General features: G+C 40.2%; 2 protein-coding genes across 2 annotated transcripts; both read left to right on the top strand.

Moving 5' to 3' along the window:
• Positions 1–94: 94 nt before the first annotated feature.
• Positions 95–11,223, top strand: proser1 (proline and serine rich 1). The gene is made up of 12 exons (XM_072658779.1): positions 95–644; positions 842–907; positions 1,359–1,427; positions 1,532–1,626; positions 1,731–1,824; positions 2,211–2,321; positions 2,505–2,588; positions 2,693–2,771; positions 4,805–4,897; positions 5,705–7,103; positions 8,478–8,616; positions 8,710–11,223. Exons 1-12 carry the CDS (start codon positions 600–602, stop codon positions 8,860–8,862), a joined length of 2,427 nt encoding a protein of 808 aa, XP_072514880.1. The 5' UTR covers positions 95–599; the 3' UTR covers positions 8,863–11,223.
• Positions 11,224–14,184: 2,961 nt separating this feature from the next.
• Positions 14,185–21,257, top strand: stoml3b (stomatin (EPB72)-like 3b). The gene is made up of 7 exons (XM_072658527.1): positions 14,185–14,279; positions 16,698–16,801; positions 17,722–17,794; positions 19,210–19,292; positions 19,687–19,890; positions 20,063–20,197; positions 20,542–21,257. The coding sequence occupies exons 1-7, from the start codon at positions 14,225–14,227 to the stop codon at positions 20,728–20,730; spliced, it is 843 nt and encodes a 280-aa protein (XP_072514628.1). The 5' UTR covers positions 14,185–14,224; the 3' UTR covers positions 20,731–21,257.
• The last annotated feature ends 141 nt before the right edge of the window (positions 21,258–21,398 follow it).

Below are 21,398 nucleotides of genomic sequence, written 5' to 3'. Positions count from 1 at the left end.
TAGGGAGGTAGGATGCATTTGAGATTGGACCCCAGCCACAAACATGTGCATTGGGTCCTAAAACAGGACGTCGTGATTGCGTGTTTCCTGTGAGCCAGAGGCTAACCAGCTACCAGCGAGAACAACAGACTTAAAAGAAACAAACGATAATTATGCTCTTTTCTCTCTCTCCTGTTTATTGCAATAGCGCAAATGCATCCGCAGACGTTCTCCTGATTAAATGTAAATGACAGAAGTGCAACCTAACATTAATTTAATGTTTATTTCCGCCCGCAGTCATGTCAGCCAGTCTGCAGATAAATAGCTAGCTAGCTGCTTTAGCAGCCGCAGTGCTGAAAGGCTGCAAACATGAAGTTGACGAGTTAGATAAAGAATAGAGCCACATCTGCAGGCAGCGCTTGTAGGAGAATTTATTGATCTAATTTTCTCATAAAAACGGTGATTTATTAACCTCTTTAGATGGCCTATTCATTGTTAGCTGCTAAACTGCATTAGCAGGACTTCTCTCAATTGGTTTTCCGTTCACTGAACATCAAAACAACCCAGAGCAAGACTCACCTGCTTCATTCGTTAAGGTGAGGAGCTGACGTGTGTTCAAGATGGACAAGAAATCTTTTGATATCGTCCTGGACGAAATAAAAAAGGTAACGTTGAATATTTATCTCTATAAGAGTAAACAGTATCTTCTGTGTTAGGTTGCATGTATGTAACTTCTAAAACCCTTAAAAGTAGAGATCATCTTAATGGTGAGTTAGATCTGAACTGTTACACGTGTTTAATCTGGACTGTAAGCTGATGTGCAATTTCATAAAGGTCCTAACTTTAGTCATTTTGTCTTCAGTGTGTTTTGACAGACCAGCGCATCAAAGCAATAGAGCAGGTGCACGGCTATTTCTCCAGTGAACAGGTAAAAGCAAACCTCCTGTAGTGTCTGCTATCCACAACGCTCTTTAAAATAAAGGTGCTTCACATGTGTCTGCGATGCCATAGAGGAACTCGTCAGGCTCGCCCATCTCTATTACAAATGTTTTTTTAATAGAACCAGGTGGTTCTTCTGTGTCGTTACTTAGATTCATCGTTATTTATGTAGTTAATAAACGAAATACTATAGTTTTATGTATAATAAGTAGTGTCGTATGATGCATGGTTAGTACCAGTGTATCTTGATGGATACATTTATATGTTTAAACCCTGTTATCAGTGCTTTCTGGAGATATTTTTAATTTTCTCTGGTGTATGTTTAAGAAAGCAATCTGGACAGCACCAGACAGGTTTTTCTGACATTATTTAAGAGCAGTGCTACCATACTCCTTGGACACTGACTCAACTGGGATTTACCTGCCATGTCCTTTTATTAGGTGATTGATATTCTGAAGTACTTCTCCTGGGCAGAACCACAGATAAAAGCGGTGAAAGCATTCCAACATGTAAGTGTGCGCTTGCTTTGTTGTCCTGTTCAAATCAGTGCCTTGAACGTGTCTAAATGCTGTGAGGTTATTAAGCATTAACAGAGCTCTTTTTCTCCTGTCAGAAAATGGTGGCTATTTCTACAACCAAGGTTGCAAACATTTTGAACACTTTCACATTCTCAAAGGACAAGCTCATTGTGCTGGAGCTGATAGCACTGTAAGTTGTTAAGAACTGTGTAGTAAAGCATCTGCTGTTTGTTTCAGTAGTATGTTTTAGCATTTGATTAGTTGATGATTGTTATTTTTGCGTTTCAATGACAGGAACATATCTGATGCCCATAATTACCGCCCGGTGGAGGATGAGTTCCGCGTTCACCTGTCCGAGAAGAAACGAGCACGACGGATCCTTGAACAGGTGAAACTGTGTGGACCTCAAAATGAGTATAATTTGTTTTACCCTTATATAGAATATACTGAGTGCATTATTAATTTCATGACCTGTTGAGTCATTGACTTCTGTAGAAATCTGATGAAAATATTGTGCAGCCCTAGTACCACAGTTTAAAATAAATAGTTTTCTAGGGTTTTTAGGGTTAACTTTTGAAAGTTAATTTGTTCCTCCTTTTGCATCTGTCCATCTGTTGTACATTATTATTGTCATTATTATTCAGACTAAAATGGTTTAGAACAGGAAAATGTAGTTGGAAAGAATATATGATCATACTAACAATGTGTGTAATATAGTTTTTAAAAGAAAGTACGAACGTAATTATGAACTTGCTGTTTTAAAATTCTGTTCAGGTGTGTAAGGTGGGATGTAAGGCCCCAGTGGCGATGATCTCATCCTGTGGGATGATCCCTGGTAACCCTTACCCGAAAGGCAAACCCAGTCAGCTCACTGGAACCTTCCCTGTGAGTATCACCCTTTTGAGCCATATTGCAAATATCCACCTGTGAATATTTCTATTTTTGACTTGTGTATTGTGAAGGCAGTGTGCAGGTTGTAGCAACATTAAACGGTTTATAATGCAAAAAAAACTAGTTTTGTCTAGTTTGATATCTGATTCATGTCAAATATTTCTTATCAATTCTAAGGGAATGCCTCCCAGAAAAGAGGGTGAGGAGATAAGTGCAGAGGGCAAGGGAATTGCTAACCGCATTATTGGACCTAGCAAACCGGTGAGTTCCTCTCTGTGGTGTTCAGCTGATAGGTTTGTGTCCTGTTTTTGTTGTGGTTTGGGAAATAATGCAATTTTCCTTTTTTTTTTGTATTTTTTAAACAGTCTCCATCAAGCTATAATCCACACAGACCCGTGCCCTACCCCATCCCACCCTGCAGAGTACATACCACCATTGCACCAAGTAAGATTTCCTTAAACATGTAAACAAACACAGATAAACAGCTTGATGTGACCTGCTAAGGTAAAGAGAGAAAATAGGATGTGTTGATCCTATTGACGGAATTGACAAGAAGCTTTGCTCTTGCTAGAAAGACATACAACGAACCCCCTCTGTTAGAGAGACAGAGAGAGAGACAGACTCTTTCTGACATGGCATAGTGACCAGCGAGAGAGGAAGACAGCTGCAGACAGAAAGTATGTAAAATCTGACTGCTCTGGTTAATTTGTTAAAGTACATGCTTGTTAATTAGTCGTTAATGCATTCAGTAGCTGCTTTGTTTATTTGGTAATTGCTATGAAGTTTTGTATTTATGAGAATAAGGAGCTAAAGTGCCAGCCTGAATATGGGGCCCTTCACAAAGTTTAAAGGTTGATTAAGGGTACAAGTCATCATCAAGAGAGGGGGTGGGGGGGTTATATAGACAGGAAGTGTAAAGAGTGAGAGACAGCAGGCACAGTGCTTAAAGACAGACAGACAGCAGATATAGTAGTGATCAAAATTAGAGAAATAACCAAGGCAATCAACAAAAACTGTGGAAATCAAAACTAGAGAACAGCATTCATTGCAAAAGAAAATAAGCTTACAAATAAAATGTTTGTCCACAGCTTTCAGACATTGTAGTAAAAGTAGAGAGGTTATTGCTTTGAAACACTTCAGCACATTTGCACCCAGAGGATATCGGCAGTTTCTTACACTGCTCTGGTTTAATCTCGTTCAGGTCTTCTGCTAGTCTCTACCACAGTTTGGTAACTGTACTGTTTAAGTTTTTTTTTTTTTTTTTATCATAACTGATCAGGACTCATTGTTCTCTGCTTCATGGAATTGCTTTACCCATTTTGAAAACATGCTGTCTGATTAAGAGATGTTCACAAGAGAGGAACTGTGTTCTTCCGAAGAAGATGAGCTCTGACATTCATCTTAACATGTATATAAATATAAGTCCCAAATCCTGCTGCAGAAATCATCCTTTTAAGCATGACACTTCTTCTACAGTTTCTTCCAAACGTAACTGACTTCACACACTGGGTTCAGTTGTTACCTCGTTCAATGCCAAGCATAGTCTCTCATCTGACCCAACTACATTTAAATTTGCTCTCATCACTAAAGTGAACTCTGGACCAGTTCTCCAGACAATATTCTTCTAAGCAAAGATTAGTCTTGCCTGTTGATCCTTTTTGCTGATGAGGGGCTTTGTTACTGCGGAGTAGGCTTTCAGTCCAAATTCACCCAAATGGTGAGATGCTGTGTACAGAGACGGAACCTTATCCAGTGTTGAAACAGTTCCTCACAGAGAATCTGTATCACCCTGTTCTCTTGTGCATTTGTTTTTTATGGAAGACAAGCATTTTCAGGTGATAAGTGAAAGCAGTCACATTTGCCAATCATTCAACCCTGCAAACGGCACCAGGAGCGGATTCGGAAAAAACCTGTAGTGTGAAAATGCCCTTTGCCATTCTTATGCTTCAATATTCAAGAAAGCACGCTCTTTGAGCGATGTTCTCTTGCAGTGGCAAAAAGGGTGATCGCTTGGGCTTTCTTCTGAACAAATAACTGTCACAGATAATTACAGAAATTGGTTCCATGTGTCAAATTAGCAGTTACTGTAAAGTGTCTCAAAGTGCTCTCTAATTTTGATCAGTACTTTTTGTTTGTTTTTTATTGTGCTGTAGAATTTATTTAAATTATGAAATCAGCTTTAACTAAATTCCTGCTGTCCATGTTACCGTAACTGTAAACTGGGAAAGGCAGTAAATATGAAATATGGAAAATGTTACTTCTATAATTTTACATCTGTTCAGCAGTGCTTTTTTTCAGGGAAATCGAAGTCATATAAAAGAACAGCTCTGTGGAGAGAATTTACATTGGAGTTTATAATGAATAATTATAAAGCAATTGCCAAAATTGTTTGTGTGTGCAATTAAACTTGGTGGCGAGGTATTGTCTTTTGGAGTAGTGTATACCCACTACCCAGCGGGCTCTGTTCCCCTGCTCAGGTGCATACAACAATGCTGGCCTGGTGTCGGTGGGAGGGGTCATTACTGCCAGCGTGCCCCCCCCTCCCTACAGTGCCACTCCAAAATCAGCAGGTATGACACCACTCCTGCCACTGCTGCTGTCACCGCTATTGCCGATGTTCAATGAGCTGTGCTAACTGCCCCCCCACGCTAACTGCACCTGCACCTCGCCAGCACATGCTCTGCTGTCAGCATGCTCCTTAATTAACCTCAGATCTGCTCATCAGGACCACATCAGGAATTGAACAGATTAACAGCTGCTGTTGTGACTGGAAAATTAAGAGCTAAAGATTTGCAAAAAAGTGTCAAATTTGAGAATCCTATGTAAAGTTTAAAATTATGCTGATATTAAGGTTTTAATTGAAATAACCAGAATTTTTAGATTGTAAACATTGTGAATAACGCATTGAATCAACTTTAATGACTTTAAGATATATGTGACTCGTACTGTTGTGGCATGAGGGTGTGCTATAGTGCATTAAAGATTTCCCTTGACTCGAGAAGCTTGTCATTGATCACTAATTTCAGATCTTGTAGTTTGGTGTCATGTTAATGTAAATGTACTGTGTTTTTCTAAATGGGACAGATGTTTCTTCTGGTGGTAGTCAGTTTATAGTGGTTTTGCCAAATAGGCCAGCATTCCAACATCTGGCTCTAAACAGTAATTTATTGAAGTCAGTAGGCTTTCATATACATTTCATACTTTAGGTGGTGGCTTTGAGTGAAGGGTATACTGCGGTGAACTAACCTAGTGTGTAAACAAGTTTAAAAACGCAGCTTTGCATGTGGTGCTTGGGCCCTGGATTTTAAAAGCACAATTTCTTTTTAGTTTTATGCTTTCACTGCCTGTTATTAATCTTTTTCTCATATTTATTTCAGCTTACGCTCGACCTGCCAGTCAACAGAACCCCCCTTCCAGTGGCACAATCACATCCACAATCTCGCCTTCCAATTCAGCTCCTCCTACGCCGGCTACCTCCCAGCCTCAGCCAACCACTCCAATCACCCCTGTCTTTCCTGGCATGGTCCCATCTCAGAGCTCTGTTACACAGTCTCCTGGCCCCAACTCCTCTTCCTCTGTCATCAGAAGCCCTCCTATGCCTGCTGGCTCTCCACAGGTTGCCAGTGGCCACAGCACCCCTGTACCTGCCCTGACTCCTTCTGGCAGGAACACACCCTCCGTTATCAAAGCTCACACCCCTTCTGGCACTCCTGGCAGACCTGGCACAGCACCATCTTTCCATGGGACATCCCGCTCAGGAACTCCCTTGGGTGCTCCAACTCCCACTCCACGAGGTACACCAGACCATCTGTCTTCTCAGGGCATGGCACTGTCTTCTTTGAAGGGATTCCCACCTTCTGCTGAGCTCCAGTCAGATCACATTCAGTCCAAGTCCTCCAATTCAGTCATTCGGAGCTACACGCCTTCAGGGCTGCCTCCTGGACGCTCCACTCCTGGTATTCAGGGCCTGGGGGCTTTGCCTTCAGGCACCCCCACGGCCACTTGTGCCCCCAGCCCTAAGCTCTCTCTAAGCCAGTCCCAAGCTGGTGTTGTTAATCCTGCAATGTATGGTGACCAGTCTCTGAGCAGTATGGGCCATCACAGCGGAGGCAGTGGCAGTAACAGCCCTGTCCCATCTGCCTTTAAAGGGCCATCTCGCTCTGGGACACCCTCACTCAGCTCGCTTGTAATGCCTAACTCCGCTGCCCTGGCACGCTCTTTGGGCCTGAGTCACAGCAGTGCGTCTCCCCAGCCCTCCCTACCAGGTTCTGCAGTCATGGCTGGCCTGCAAGGTTTGTCTGCCCAGCCAGGAGGCAGTCCCGGCACTCCATTCCCCGGCATCTCCCCTTTCCCCTCCCTGTCCACAGCCTCGCCTCTCCCTGGAGCCCAGTCCTCAATCCACTCTTCCAATTCTGCCGCTCCACTACCAGCCTCGACCGTATACTCCAGCCTGGACCCTACAGGGGCTCAAGCTGCTTCTGCCTTTGGTCTTGGACTGACCACAGCCCCATCCATGTTCCCGGGACTTGCCCCAGGTGCGAACCCTGCCTTCCCTGGGTTTGGGGGATCGGGTGCCCCTGCAGCAGGTAGCCCTGTGCTCTCTTCCTTCATGGGGCTGCCAGGAGCATCCTCCTCAGTCGCCACGGTGGCCCCTCTCCAGGCAGCAGCTGTGGCAGCGGCAGCAGCAGCGGGCGTGCCCTCCAATTCCCCTGTGCTTCCAGGCTTTGCCTCGGCATTCAGCTCCAACTTTAACCCTGCACTGGTGGGCCAGCCTGGGTGAGCTTTTATGTTGACTACACAGCGTACACAACGGTTTCTATGAATTTTAGAAAGCTAATATTTGCCCATAGATATGCTTTATCTTTATAGTGCTATTTCACGTTTGAATGTAAGACATTTGATCATGATTGTGCAGTAACCTGTGGCCCACCTATGTGACACAAGCAAAAGTTCTACCAAAAAATGTACAGCTTAATATCACTGGTTCCCTAGACATGTCTTTGAATGGTCCTAGCCAGTCCACATCTTTATGATGCAGTTTACAGTTCTGTGTGTAATGCATGCAATCTAGATTATTTACAATATTTTAAGGCACAGGTGTACTAGGAGCAGGTAAAGATTAAAAAAAAAGAAGCTAAGAAGCCTCTGCTTCAAATGACTAATTGGAATTACAACATCCTGTTATTTTCCATTTTAGGTCATGTGTGCCCATGTAAAGATCAAAGTCTAAAGTCTTCTGTTGCATAGTAAAACTATGCATGACAGATTTGCTCCTCCATATACTATAAGAGTGGAAGTTTCAGTGCTCTAAATAAAAAACAAAGGTCAGAGAAGGGTGCTCATGGTTTTCTTTAGCGTATACCAGGAAAGACCAGAGTAAAAGAGCAGCAGTTGGTATTGTACTAAATAGCAGGGGGCAGTGTAATTCTCAGTGATTTCTGAGGTTATTGGTGCCTGTTACTTTCCTAAGCCCTGTTTGGATTGGATTAGTTTCACACGGGGAGGTGGCATAATGTAAATTTACTACAGGGCGTCTGTAAAACTTGTGACTAATTTGCACGTGATAAGAAATCTACATAAATGATTGAGATAGGAGTGGCTGCTCGACTTACGCACTGCCATCACCTCCAAAAAAAGCTTCCTTTGACCATTGATGTATTGCAGGATGATAACCTGATCTCTTATACCCACTTATAGTAATTATATTTTAGTTTATTAACAGCTACATGTTCAAAACATGTATGAAGGCTATAGACTATGCTACATAGTGACTTGGCTAAAGCTGCCTGAATCATTGTGCCTCTGAGTCATGAATCATGAGTCCACTGGCTTACCTTCTGGTGCATTTGAACGGGACTAAACTGCCCATGTAATACTAATCCTGTCTGAATAGGGCTTTAGTCATATAACCTTTCTTAGTCAGGTTTCAATGGGTAATAAATCAAAAGGATTGGAATCAAGCAATTTGAATCAAGGGTGTTAATTGTAATGCCAAGTTTTTGTCCATTGTTTGACTTGATTTTCATGAATCCCAATAATCAATAAAGATTGATGTATTGAACAAGTACCACACACCCTGCCGTAAGCTGTTTTGTTGTATTCATTTTTAAATCTTAGATCTTAGAGTCTTATTTTTCATGTGTCTTGCAGTGCTCTCCAGGCCCCAGGAGGCGCTGCATTCCCTGGTCTGCTGTCGTTCCCTGCTGGAATATCTGGCTTTTCCTCTGGCGGTGCTCCTGCTGCTCTTTCGGGTCTCCACAACCCTGCTGTGCAGTCTGCACTGCTGCAGGTACCAAATGACAAACACTCAACTCCTCCCCAACCCCCCCCCCATTCACTGACATATTGTCTTCAGTGCTCTAATGCTTGTTTACTTGTACAGGCTCATTCTGCATCAGCATTGGACAGCTTCCCTCCCCAGCCCAACGGTTTTAGCAGCTACCCTGCTGCTGCAGGAACCCCCTTCCCTCCTGCGGCCGCAGGAACCCCCTTCCCTCTGCAGCCAGGTCTGCATCCCCAGCTGGGCTGGCAGTGACCTTTGCTCTGAGGAAGGACTCCTGGAACACAGTACCTCAAGTGGATGATTGAGATTGGTTTTAGAGAGTGTGTGTGATATGAACTGTAAAAATATGGGTGAGTGTTATTAAGGATTAAAGGAGTCCTGTATTGAGGCTATTAATAAGAAGCAGCCCAGACCACTAAGCTGAGGTAAACTACTATGAGAGAGAGAGAGAGAGAAAGAAAGACAGCGAGAAAGAAATCATGTCAAATGAAAAATCGCTTTGTGGTCTGCAGTTCCTCCAATTTACAGTACTGCTCAAAACGTGGGTTTCCATTGACACATGAAATCAGCAATGATGGTTTGAGGAGGTATTTTAATTGTTGGAATGACATGAAATAATACTACAGTATTCTGTGGTATTATTATTATTATTATTATTTCCTTTTTTCTTTATTTTTTGTTTGTTTATTGGGATTTTCCTTCAGCTAGCATAATGGTTTTACCAGAGAAGTAATTTAATCATGATGAAATGGATGTACGGTACTGGATAAACTGTGAAGAGAACTCTCAATACTCCCACACCCCCAAGTCAGAATTTCTAAAGAGCCAGCCAATGGCAATATACTGTATGTGAATACCCTTGTGTACCCTGGGTAAAGCAGCTGTTAAATGTGTGTGATGTGTGTGTGTGTGTGGTAGGTTATTATTGATATTATTTTTAAACCCTTTTTTTATTATTATTATTATTTTTTTTTATACATGCTGGTGTCTGTATAGAAGAAATTGGATAAACACGGTTCTGCTGTAGTTTACTAATGGTGAATCTATATATCTGTTTCTAGATGAAGTTTATGACTCTCACATACTGTATTAGAAACAACAGTAGGTGTAGACTAGTTTAAGCATCATGAAATAAATCTTTTTGTTTCGAATTGCCTGCTCTTTAGTTTAATCCTTTCTCTGCCTGTAAAACTATTTACCTGTACAGGCAGCTTTTCTGATATTGTAATGCTTGACAGAACTACAGTCAACTACAGAATTATTGGCAATTGTTTCTGGATTCATTTCCTCCTGAATGTTCATTATTTCAATAAAAGCTCCGACCATGGCCATATATCAGTCATGTGGCAGTGGCAGATAAATGTTGGGCATTCACAAGAGCTTCTGGACAACTAGCAAAAAAAATGGCCCCAAAGAATCAATGATCCACCATACGATTCCTATAATGTGTCTCAGACCACTTCCTGAAGTGGTTTGAGCAGTCAACTTTGCATGCGTTTATGCGTCATGCTCCTGATTCAAGATGCATGAAGTGACAGGATGTAAATGAGGTCCAAGATTCAACTGAATTGTGCAGTTCTAAAACTGTAAACTCTGGCTGCTACTTTGCCTATTTTTCTTTTTCCCTTGATGTACATGAGATACATGTGTGCCCATGGCATGTACAGTTTTTTTCATACTGTAAAATTCAGCTATTATTTTTATTATTGCCCTGATGGTGGTTCATGGTAATTCCAGTTGACTACTGACTTTGTTAATAACTTTGCCTCATCTATGCAGGTCCTCAACCTTTTGTTTCATTATATATATTTTTCATCTATGTTACTTGAAGGCCAGATTTTTTAACATACATGTAACCCCATTTATACCCCAGGAAAATGGTCAAAGACATCAGCAGCAGTAAACCCCATAGGTTTTCTTTTGTTGTTTAACTCATTCACTCACTGATGTCCAACAGACTATTTTAAAGCTATTTGTGCTTAAATATATTTAGGTGCTTTGCATCATTGACTCTGTTTGTCCTTGTTGGAAGAGTACTATATAGCACTCTTGTAGGAATGCTTTCTATAAGGTAGATAATGAGCAATGTCTCCATTTTTAGGAAGGATTTAACATTATTGTATATATTGTTTTTTATGGATGTTTTTCTGAGGGGTGCCAATAATTCTGGAGTTGACTGTAAAATAAGCTTTTTAGCACTGTATAGAGGAATATCTTCACTGCATGAAATTCATGAATATTCAACTAACTTGGGCATCAAGGACATGAGGTTACACTTTGCAACATCTACAATTAAAAAAATGCTTAAGACTGTGTGCCCATTTCTTGAGAAGACTTCAAGTATGTCATTTCTTTTGTCTTCTGCTGTAGTTCCTCAGGGATGTTTAAGAGGTCAGGTCTGTATTGGTATGGGGAAAGTGAAATTACAGTTTTGGCTTCTGCCTTCGAGCACTGTGTCATTTTAAAGCAATGGCTCAAGCACACATTACCTTCTTTTCCTCTTTATACACCAACTTCAGTGTTACACGCCAAGATACTGAATGTATCCATTTTCCAGTGCTTATGTTTGATACATTTTGAGTTGGTTTAATAAAAGTAGATCCTTTAACCACAGCAACTGGATGCAGTCCTGTATTTAAAAAAAAAAGTGTCTATAGGAGGGTGACAAATGTAACGCAAATTAGTAATGTTATAAGGTTTCGGTCATGTGACTGTTTAAATGTTGGAGGTGTGCAATGCTGTAGGTGACGTGGGTATTTACTAATGTAATAAAGTAATTTCATAGATTTAATCGTTAAAAGAACTGCTGGAAAAACTAAATCTGATTAAAAAATATAATTGATATTGTAACAAGCAAAACTAAATAGACTAAATTTGTTTTGGGTTTACTGTATTACAGTTTTTCCCCATGGTTTCCCTATTTGTTCTCAGAGTTTGCTCACCTAGAAACACTGGCAAACTTTAAAATGCAACACCCTGATTACCAATTAGTCTCACTCATGTTGCACCCACTTCTACAGTCATTAGACAGAATATAAAAAAAGGTCTGACTTACAGGTGTTTGACATGTTTACAAACCTACGTTGTGTTGTGCTGCTTTTTCCACCATATTCCCCATTTCTAAATCCAATAGGCAGGAAAAAATATTTTTGTGGGGGTTGTGGTGTATGAACACAGTCTTGCAAGCGTGTGGCACCACTCTAGGCAATGAAGAAGGCATGTGATGATGATCCACATAGACGAATGCCAGGGATGGATCTGCCATGCCTTGCCATGTGTTGTTCCCCCGCTGCATGGCCAGAGAGAACATTGCAGCTGATGTGATCTGAAATCAGAGGTGGGATGCGGAGTGATCTGTTTTACTGCATTTTGCAATAAATACATTTCTTATGTTACCTTTTGTATCTGTGTGTTGATTTTTCATGTAGCATTTGTCATTGTACTTACACAAGTGACATTTACTGGGTTATGCTACACACTACATAAAATAGCTCACATCTGTGTTGTATATGCACATAGTGCTGTAAATGCTATTTTGGGACAAAAACCCTCTAAAAATGTCTCTATAACAAGAAAAAACACAACACTTTGTATGTATTTGAATAGGTAACATGACCTCATGAAGCCAAAACATACATGAAGACTTTTGATGGTAGTGTTTTGAATTGATCACATCAGTGTTTACCTGGTGCTCTGTAAGAAAAGAGTGTATGACAGCTGTATGTACTGTGTTGTTGGAAGGAATCTGTTTGGGAAGAGAGAATATAGCTTTAAGTGCTGTGTTTCATTTTGTGGAGTTTTATGTGTGGAGGTTTAAAAAAACTGAGCCAAATGAGTTTTAAACATTTTGCTCCTGAAACATATGGAGATGGACAGGGCTACAAATCATACTGCAACCAGCCAGCGGATGTGCTAGACCTGTGGTTGCTTCACTTTTGAGAGATATTGCGCTGTCCTTGCTTTCTACAGTCATTGCTCAAGGCCGTGCAAACCCATCCCCTGTTTTTCTTGAGCAATGTATTGGTGAGCAACTAGATTTAAATAACCGACTATAATCAAACCCTTAAAGCCCCTGGGAACCTAAATCTGAGTTAATCTGTCACCTCATCGCCCCCAGTGTAAATGTACAAAGTTTGTCATATGAATATCCTCCTAAAGTCTACTAAATGTCTGCTGAATTTCACCAGTATAGAGGAATTGCATTCACGCCACGTTCCCGCTGGAAGACGCCCCCTTTAGTCGGACTGAGTGGCAAAACATACCACAGCATGGCTGCGTTTATTAGAGGAAATGGCCACTATTGTGTACTCAAGTTAAAGGCAGTTGAGCATTTTTGTACTTAAGTATTGCAGGTAGTTTATTCTAAAATGTAGTTCTTAAGTACTGAAAGTAAAAGTACAAGTATTGTGTTGTGTATGTAGTTCTTACAGAAAGCAGTCAAAAGTTTGAATATCAGTGTTTATATTATTTCAAATGCTTAGACTTAAGGACTGTCCCAGTACAAGGACAGGAATGTACAAGAAGTCTTTAAACAAACCTTAGCCCAAAAGAAAGGCTAAACAGAATTGACAGCAACCTGCCACATACAAGTGTTTCATATGTAAAAGATGGTGTGAAGGTGGTGTTTCTTTTGGTGGTTATTCCATCTTGAAATAAACTAATAAAGCTCTAGCATCAGTTTTCTCACTGCAGCAGTGGAGTGAAACGAGGGACGGCAGCATGCCCAGTCACAGCTTGATCAGTTGTTCTGCTCAGTGTTAAGGCTGCTTCATCAAACCTGGTGACAGTGGCATCTACTGCTCTGGCGGTTTGAAATGACACTTTTCTGAATGTAACGACAAACGAGTATTAAACTCATACAAAATATGTAGAGAAGTTAAAGTGGAAGTAGGAGAAAAATATATACTCAGAGTAAAGATACAGCATTGTAGTACTTAAGTACAGTAGTGAAGTACTTCTACTTCGTTACTATACATCTCTGGTTGCGACCTGAACCCGTATATCTATATATGAGAAGTAATTTGGTTACAAACATTAAAACCTCAGTAAACCCTAAAGATCTGTCACACAGGGCCGAGGGCTGCCAGTCACACACATTCATTAGTTCTGTCTGCTTTGTGTTTTTTATTTAAACTATGCTGAGCACTACACTTAACACCCCAGTTTAGTATTCTACAAAAAAAAGATATATATATATCACTGCATTTGGTGAGATAATAATAATTTAAATCTAAAATATTATTTACCTTTCACACAGGTAGCATCTCAAAGTTCTCTATAAACTTAAGTTCTACAATTCAACCATACAATCAGTGATACAAGTAACGTAAAGAATATCAACTACAGAACCACTTATGATGCTGCTTTAAATGACTACAGCAGGTATGATACAGTCTAAAGATAATGGCTTTCCCAGAACAATCACATTAAGCAATACTTTATGGCTGCAATGCTGACAGTCACGAGGCTTTCAACTTGGTCAGTGATTGTCCTAATGGTACTTCCCCCAGGGCCACACCCTATCTAGAGGTGTGTTTTAAAAGCACTAACCACTTCTTTTACGTTCTCAAAGAGCTGCACACACATTCGCACCTTGACTAGGACACCCTGCTATATGGAGATGGAGAGCCAGATAGAGAGAGGAAATGTCAGCAAGCAAGACCTAATCAGTGAGTCCCATTTGGTCACAGGTTTTCTATTTTTACTATCTCTCTCTCTCTCTCTCTCTCTCTCTCTCTCTCACTCTGTTTTTCTGTCTCTCTTTCCGTTTTAGTAGAACATGTTTTTTTACTCATTCTCCTGGTTGGTTACAAGTAGATACTGGTAACATGTAGATACTGTAATCTACTGGTTACATGTAGATACTGTAATGTATACTACTGTAGTCCCCCAGTGTTCATGGCTTGTCTGATTAGCCTAAGAAAACAGCCAGGTTGTGGGATTCAACTACTTTCAGTTGCACCCATTATTGCCACACCTGTGCAAATGCACACACATAGATTGTCTAGTGCCTGTAGAGAAGTATTGCCAATGGTGGAATGATGGTGCTCCATCCAAAACTTTCGGGATGAGTTGGGTAGTTGGGGATGAGGTTGAGGGGTGATCACCCAACATCCTGACCTTACCAATGTTCTTGTCACTAAATGCAATCAGGTCCTCACAGCAATTCTCCAAAATCTGGCAGAAAGCCTTATCTAGACAGTAGAGACAGTTACGTCAACAGCAGCTGGATAATTTCTTTTTAATACCCTTGATTTCAGAAGAAACAATGAAACAGCCCTATTAATAAGCCATAAGTACTGTTATCAGAGTAATTACTCTTGGATATGATGCTTGACTGGTGATTGATGATGACTGGTGTTCATTTTTTTTTCTAAATAATTAACACTTTTAAATGCTTTTAACTTCTTGTTTTGGTGGTCAAAGTGTAATATCTGGTGGGCTGAGAACTAAAAAAAGAGAAAAAGATAATGCATATCATAGATCTGCAGTCTATTTTACTTAAAATATATAAACCTAAAGGAAAACAAGAAGTAAAACAGTTATATATCAGATTAATATGCTTGAAATATGCCTGATAATGAAAATGTGCTTGGTTAGGGGAACTCTCTGGCTAATGTAAACATCAAAACAATATCTCATATATGCACATTTAATAAACCACTTCCTCATACAGAATGTTTATTTCAGTTAAATAAGCCTAGTTAAGTTCAGTGTAAGGTGTAGGTGCAGTTCTTCAAATTACTCACTACTTACTCTTACAGCATAGCGACCTCTGTAGAGGGTTCACTATGTATTGGGTAATTTAGAAGCTCTATTAAAACTGAATTACCACTTATTAGCTTATAGATTAGATGTAGAAAGACGTGACACACTGATAATTGACCAAACTCAGTTTACAGGTGCATATATTAGAACTCACTATTCAATTTACCAGCCAATGCGGGTGTTTCATATATTTAGTCAATATTTAAACATCATTATTATTATAAGCTAATCTACTAGGGTTACTACTAAGTAAAGAGAAACAAATGATGTAATTAAACAGATAATGCTGAGCAACAAGGCTTTTAGTGTCATCAAGTGCTGTTAATTTGACAGGTTATAATGATTAAACCACACTGAGCAAGTACTGGCTAGAGAATGAGAAAAGCACGTTTATGACTCTGCAATACACAGAGTAAACATCTTTGTGGGCTGACGGCCATTGTTTGGTGTCACATACACACACACAGACGTGACCCATGGACTTCTTTTATGACAGTGATAGAGGGCTCCTGGGTAACACAGTTGATTTGTGTCTGAAAGTTTGTGAGGCGTTCTGCACTGCAGGTGTGAAGTTCACTGTTCCAGCACTGGGAGAATTGGGGCCTGTATGACCCTTTACTCACTCTGAATTTAGAGGATGAGCGTTCACATGTAACAATATATGATATAAATGTCCTTTGTGTATTTGACTGAAAGTAATAGAAGAACTCAGGGTCTTGTGGTTATTTTATTAAGCATGTCCTTTTTCTCCTATATCAGCACAGATGACACACACACACACACATGGGCATGACTTTAAAGTTGAAAACAATCCTTTAACCACAGAAAGTTGGTTCACCTTGTAGATGTAAAGTCAGATGCAGGAGCTCACCTGTACAGTTTGTGATGGTCATCCTCTAGTCCTTCATCAGCAGTAACAGGATGCTGCCCATAAGATGCTGTTGGCTGGGTATTTCTGGTTGGTTGGCTGTTCTCACTTTACTACTTAGAGCATTAGGGAGGTTGGTACAATCAGTAACTGATAATTTTAGGGTGTAATGGTGCTCAAATTTCAAGACAATATGGTGGAGACTAGATTAATGCAGCTCTAGTTCTACAGTACAGTCTGGTTTAGCTCTAGTACAATTGCTTAGTAGGCCCCAAAAATCACAACTTCTAGAATTCATGACTGATTTAGAACAACCCCATAGATTTAAGTGTGGGTGTGTACAATTCTCATACAAAGAAACACCCAATTAGCCCTCTCGGATATATGACCTGCCAGGAACTACATGTCCGGCACATATATATCTATAGCTCTTCCTCTGATTTGTTTGCAGGCGATACTAAACGGGGTCTCGGCTGCTGTGGATGGATCCTGGTTGCTCTCTCGACTCTGTTTACAGTGCTGCTCTTCCCCATCATGGTCTTTGTTAGCATCAAGGTATGAAAATACTGCAAAGACTGACACACAACCTTATCTGTCCTTAAGTTCCGCTAAACAAATTTAATGTAAAACACACACACACACACACACACACACACACACACACACACACACACACACTACTACTACTACTACTACAAATAACAGAATACATATGATTGAAAGACTATTACTAAACAACACAGTCATGATATTTCATATTATGAGCACCTCTGGATTAGAATGAACTCTGCCCATTATATCAGCTCCACCACTTACCACTTTGTAGTTCTACAATTACAAACTGTAGCCCATCTGTTTCTCTGCAGACTTTATAAGCCTCCTTTCACCCTTCAGTACACTTCTTCAATGGTCAGGACCCCACAGGAACACCACAGAGCAGGTATTATTTGGGTGGTGGGTCATTTCCAGCACTGCAGTGACACTGACATGGTGGTGGTGTGTTAGTGTGTGTGTGTTGTGCTGGTTCGAGTAAATCACACCTTGCAGTGTCCACTCACTGTCCACTCAATTAGACACCTCTGCCTAGTTGGTCCACCCTGAAGATATAAAATCAGTGGCAGAAGCTCATCTGTTGCTGCACAGTTTGTAATCAGTGTCATTACAGTGCTGGGAATGACCCACCACCCAAATAATACCTCCTCTGTGGTGGTCCTGTTGTGTTCTGTGGGGTCCTGACCTTTAGAGAACAGGGTAAAATGAGGCTAATGAAGTATGCAGAGAAACAGATGGACTACTGCCTAAAGCTATAGAACTACAAAGTGCTCTAATATTGTAAGTGGAGTTGATATAATGAGCCGAGTTCATTCCAAAACAGGGATGGTCATAATATTCTGATATGACTGTGTATATTGATTAGATTGGTAATCTAGAAGAGAGGTGTGTTTTATGAAATGTGCTTTATTGCTCGGGTACAGATTGTTCAGGAGTATGAACGTGCTGTAATATTCAGACTGGGCCGGATCACAGCCAGAAAGGCAAAGGGACCAGGTAAACACACTATATCTACTACTAATGGCACTTCAGTAAGCCTTCAAGGGCAATTCATGTTCTCCCATTTCCCATGTTCTGCATAATTGAATCACTGAGATGTAAATAAAGGAAGTCAAAGTATTTTAATGAGAAATGGGTGCAGAATCCAGAATGACCTATGAACCAGATCACACATTTTCTGGGGTTTTATATGTAATATTGATGGTATAAAACATAAAACAAGAACATCATGCACATACTACTACTATTTCAGAAATAGAACATTATTATTGCGAATAACATCCTGGCTGTGATTTGATCGCAGATCATAACAGCAGTGATGTTATATGTGAATACACAACCCCAAGCATTCTATTGCAGTCATACAACAGCTTTTACTAAATAAAGAAAAAAATATATATATTCTGATTTTTTTACAGAATATTCTTTAATACTGTCAGTTCCTTTCACCAAAAATTAGTTCCACTACAAATGAGTTATTGCTATTCAGTGGTAACACTTCCAAAAAAACAGGACCAACTGTTGAGGTGGAGGTTCATTAAGGTACCTGTTGAGCCCTGTATGCAATCCAAGATAACTGCTGATACAGTAGTATAGTATCTTTTGTGGTATGTGTCAAGCCTTAGAGTCAAGTTCAGCCAGAGAGGTTATAAATAAGGAGACCTGCACCTGGTTGAACTATGAATGGGAGTTCTCATGAAACTTAAAATGGCATCTGTTTGGAGATAAAGTCCTGCCCTTCAACAAACAGATGCAATCTGCTGTTGGTTACAATACGAGGGGTGGAGGGTTAAAGTGCTAGTGGAGAAAGCTTCCCTTGATGTGGAAATCTGCACAAAGTGGAAAATCATGTGCATTACTGAGCCAAACGCTACAAACTACGAGGTCTTTGTCAGATTATAAAATATGTTTTTGAAACGATTATTTGAACAGTTTAGAGTATTTTGGTCTCTCCCCTTTAAAAGGCATAGAGCATAGTATTGTATGACTGGAAATTACTGCATGGCGGTGATGCAAAAATGCCCTTTAGGGACTTTGGTTCAGCTCAGCCTTTACAATTATTGTCGGTGCTTTAGCATAGTGATACAGTCTTGGTGTAAAAAAAAGCTGTTCTGATATTTGTGATAACACTTGTGATAACACCTCCAATTGTGAGGTTGGAATGAACTGTTGTATAAAACTACAAAATGTAAAACAATGTTTCAGAATGTCTAGAATATGTACATTATAATTGGATATCTCATTTACCATTAATTAAATGGTTATTTTATGGCATCTCCCTCTCAAAGAACTCTTAAGTTTACAGGCCTAATAAGATTATGCAAATGTCTAATATTAAAATGGCAGCAACGGAAACTAAGAAAAGCCTGATGTAACTTTTGTATCTTCTCAATATCTTGCACCGCCTCTAGGTATCTTCTTCATCCTTCCCTGTACTGATTCTTTTGTTAAAGTGGATATGAGAACAGTATCATTTGACATCCCTCCACAAGAGGTAAATGACACAACACACTGCTCTGATGTGCAATTCATAGAAACATATATAGAAATGACATAAAATATAGAGATGGTGTATCAGTATTGCTGGGTATTGGTGTCAGGCTGTTGTCATAATGAAGAGATAAAAATAATGAATTTGAATTCTGTTACAAATCCAGCTGGAAGTGGCACACACTCTCGCCATGTGATAAGATGTTGTTGAGTATGTGTATATTCCTATGAGGTAGTAATGGAATAGCTTGATCATGAAAGCATACTTTTAGATTCAGACGATTACTTAAAACTAGCTTATTTTCTAACTCTAAATATCAGACTGATATCCGTCAGTACTCAAATTCATTCATTCATTCCTGTCTTTTATCTTCTTGGTTGTGTCCTGTTTATCATAGGTCCTAACAAAGGACTCAGTGACAATAAGTGTGGATGGTGTGGTATACTTTCGTGTCAGCGATCCTATCGCTTCAGTGGCCAATGTGACCAATGCTGATTACTCCACACGCTTGTTGGCCCAGACGACCCTGAGAAATGTTCTGGGGACCAAGAACCTGTCTGAAGTTCTGTCTGACCGTGAAGGTATCTCCCATAGCATGCAGGTGAGAGAGAGGCAGAAAAGTGTATGATCACTGAACACATTACACTTCATGGGTGTGTCGTCTCAGTGTTGGCTCCCTCTAGTGGTGTAGAATCCTAGTTCTATACTCAGCCCTTCACACCCACTGCCTGTCGTTAAACTCCTATCCTTAACTCTTCTCCTCTTCATCACAGTCAACTCTTGACGAGGCCACAGACTTGTGGGGCATTAAGGTGGAACGGGTGGAGGTTAAGGATGTGAAGCTGCCTCATCAGCTGCAGAGGGCCATGGCAGCTGAGGCCGAGGCAGCCCGCGAGGCCAGAGCCAAGGTCAGAGTCTATTTCAAAGGCATAGAGAACTATGGGAAATGTAGTTCTGTGTCCTAAGTGTCCTCTTTTTTGAAAACCAAAATAGGGTCATCATATCTAATTCAGCATTAGCTACTAGCTGCTACTTTTGAGGCATGTGCTTATTTACTATAGCTAAATACCAAGAAATTAGCTACTACCTGTTAGTCACATTAGCTTTAAAACTCCAGTGCAAAACTAGCACAGCACTTTTTCATTTTCAACATTTTGATTGATTTTATTTATGGTGAGGGGAAGCATAATCTTTTTCATAATCACATAAGACTCAATTGTCTTCTAACGTTTGAATGTTTTAATGTGTGCAGGTGATTGCAGCAGAGGGAGAAATGAATGCATCGCGGGCTCTGAAGGAGGCATCATTGGTGATTGCAGAGTCTCCCTCTGCCCTGCAGCTGCGCTACCTGCAGACCCTCAACACCATCGCCGCAGAGAAAAACTCCACCATCATCTTCCCTATCCCCATGGATGTTCTGGGCAAGTTCATAAATAAGTGAAATCAACCATCCACAGACTGCTTGTGTGAAGTAATACAAGATAAAATGAAAACATCCTGCACCTAATAGTTGGGGTTATACAGAGGGCCCAGCCTATTCCCTTCACCCATATTCTAACCACCCACTCGCTTGAATAAACATGAGTGTTTAAAAGAGGGGCTATGTACTACTTTGAGCTGTGGTTGCAAAGTATATCTCATGTGCATGCTTGCATATCTCTGCTGGATATTCAGCAATGCTGAGAAACCTCTTTATACATAGACCCTTACCTGTATACTGCAGTTTAATTATTCACGTGTTTGTTCTGTATACAGCTTCTATATGTAGTGCAATTCTGTTGCAATTACAAATATGGCATGGCATGAATGTGATTAACATAGAATGAGCAACAAATGTGCCAATTTCCAGTTCAAATGTAATATCCTGTTCTTCTGTTTCAAATCTTGTGTGTGAAAAAAGTCATATTTTTATACAACATTTATTGTACAAACAAAATGAATTAAAGAGTCCAAGAATACGTTTTTGAATATGGGCCCTTCCACATCTTTTTTTATCCTGCAGACGTTTAGCCCCACCTAATTCATGCTGTACTTATTAATGGTTCTGACCAAATGGATCCCTACTCATTCATAGAATTATATAAGCATAAAATATAAGTAAAACATGTA

This window comes from Salminus brasiliensis, chromosome 16 (genome assembly GCF_030463535.1).
Source record: "Salminus brasiliensis chromosome 16, fSalBra1.hap2, whole genome shotgun sequence".
NCBI classification, from domain to species: Eukaryota; Metazoa; Chordata; class Actinopteri; order Characiformes; family Bryconidae; genus Salminus; species Salminus brasiliensis.
The sequence above is the reverse complement of the archived record's forward strand: the minus strand, read 5'-3'. Positions and strand labels throughout refer to the sequence as shown.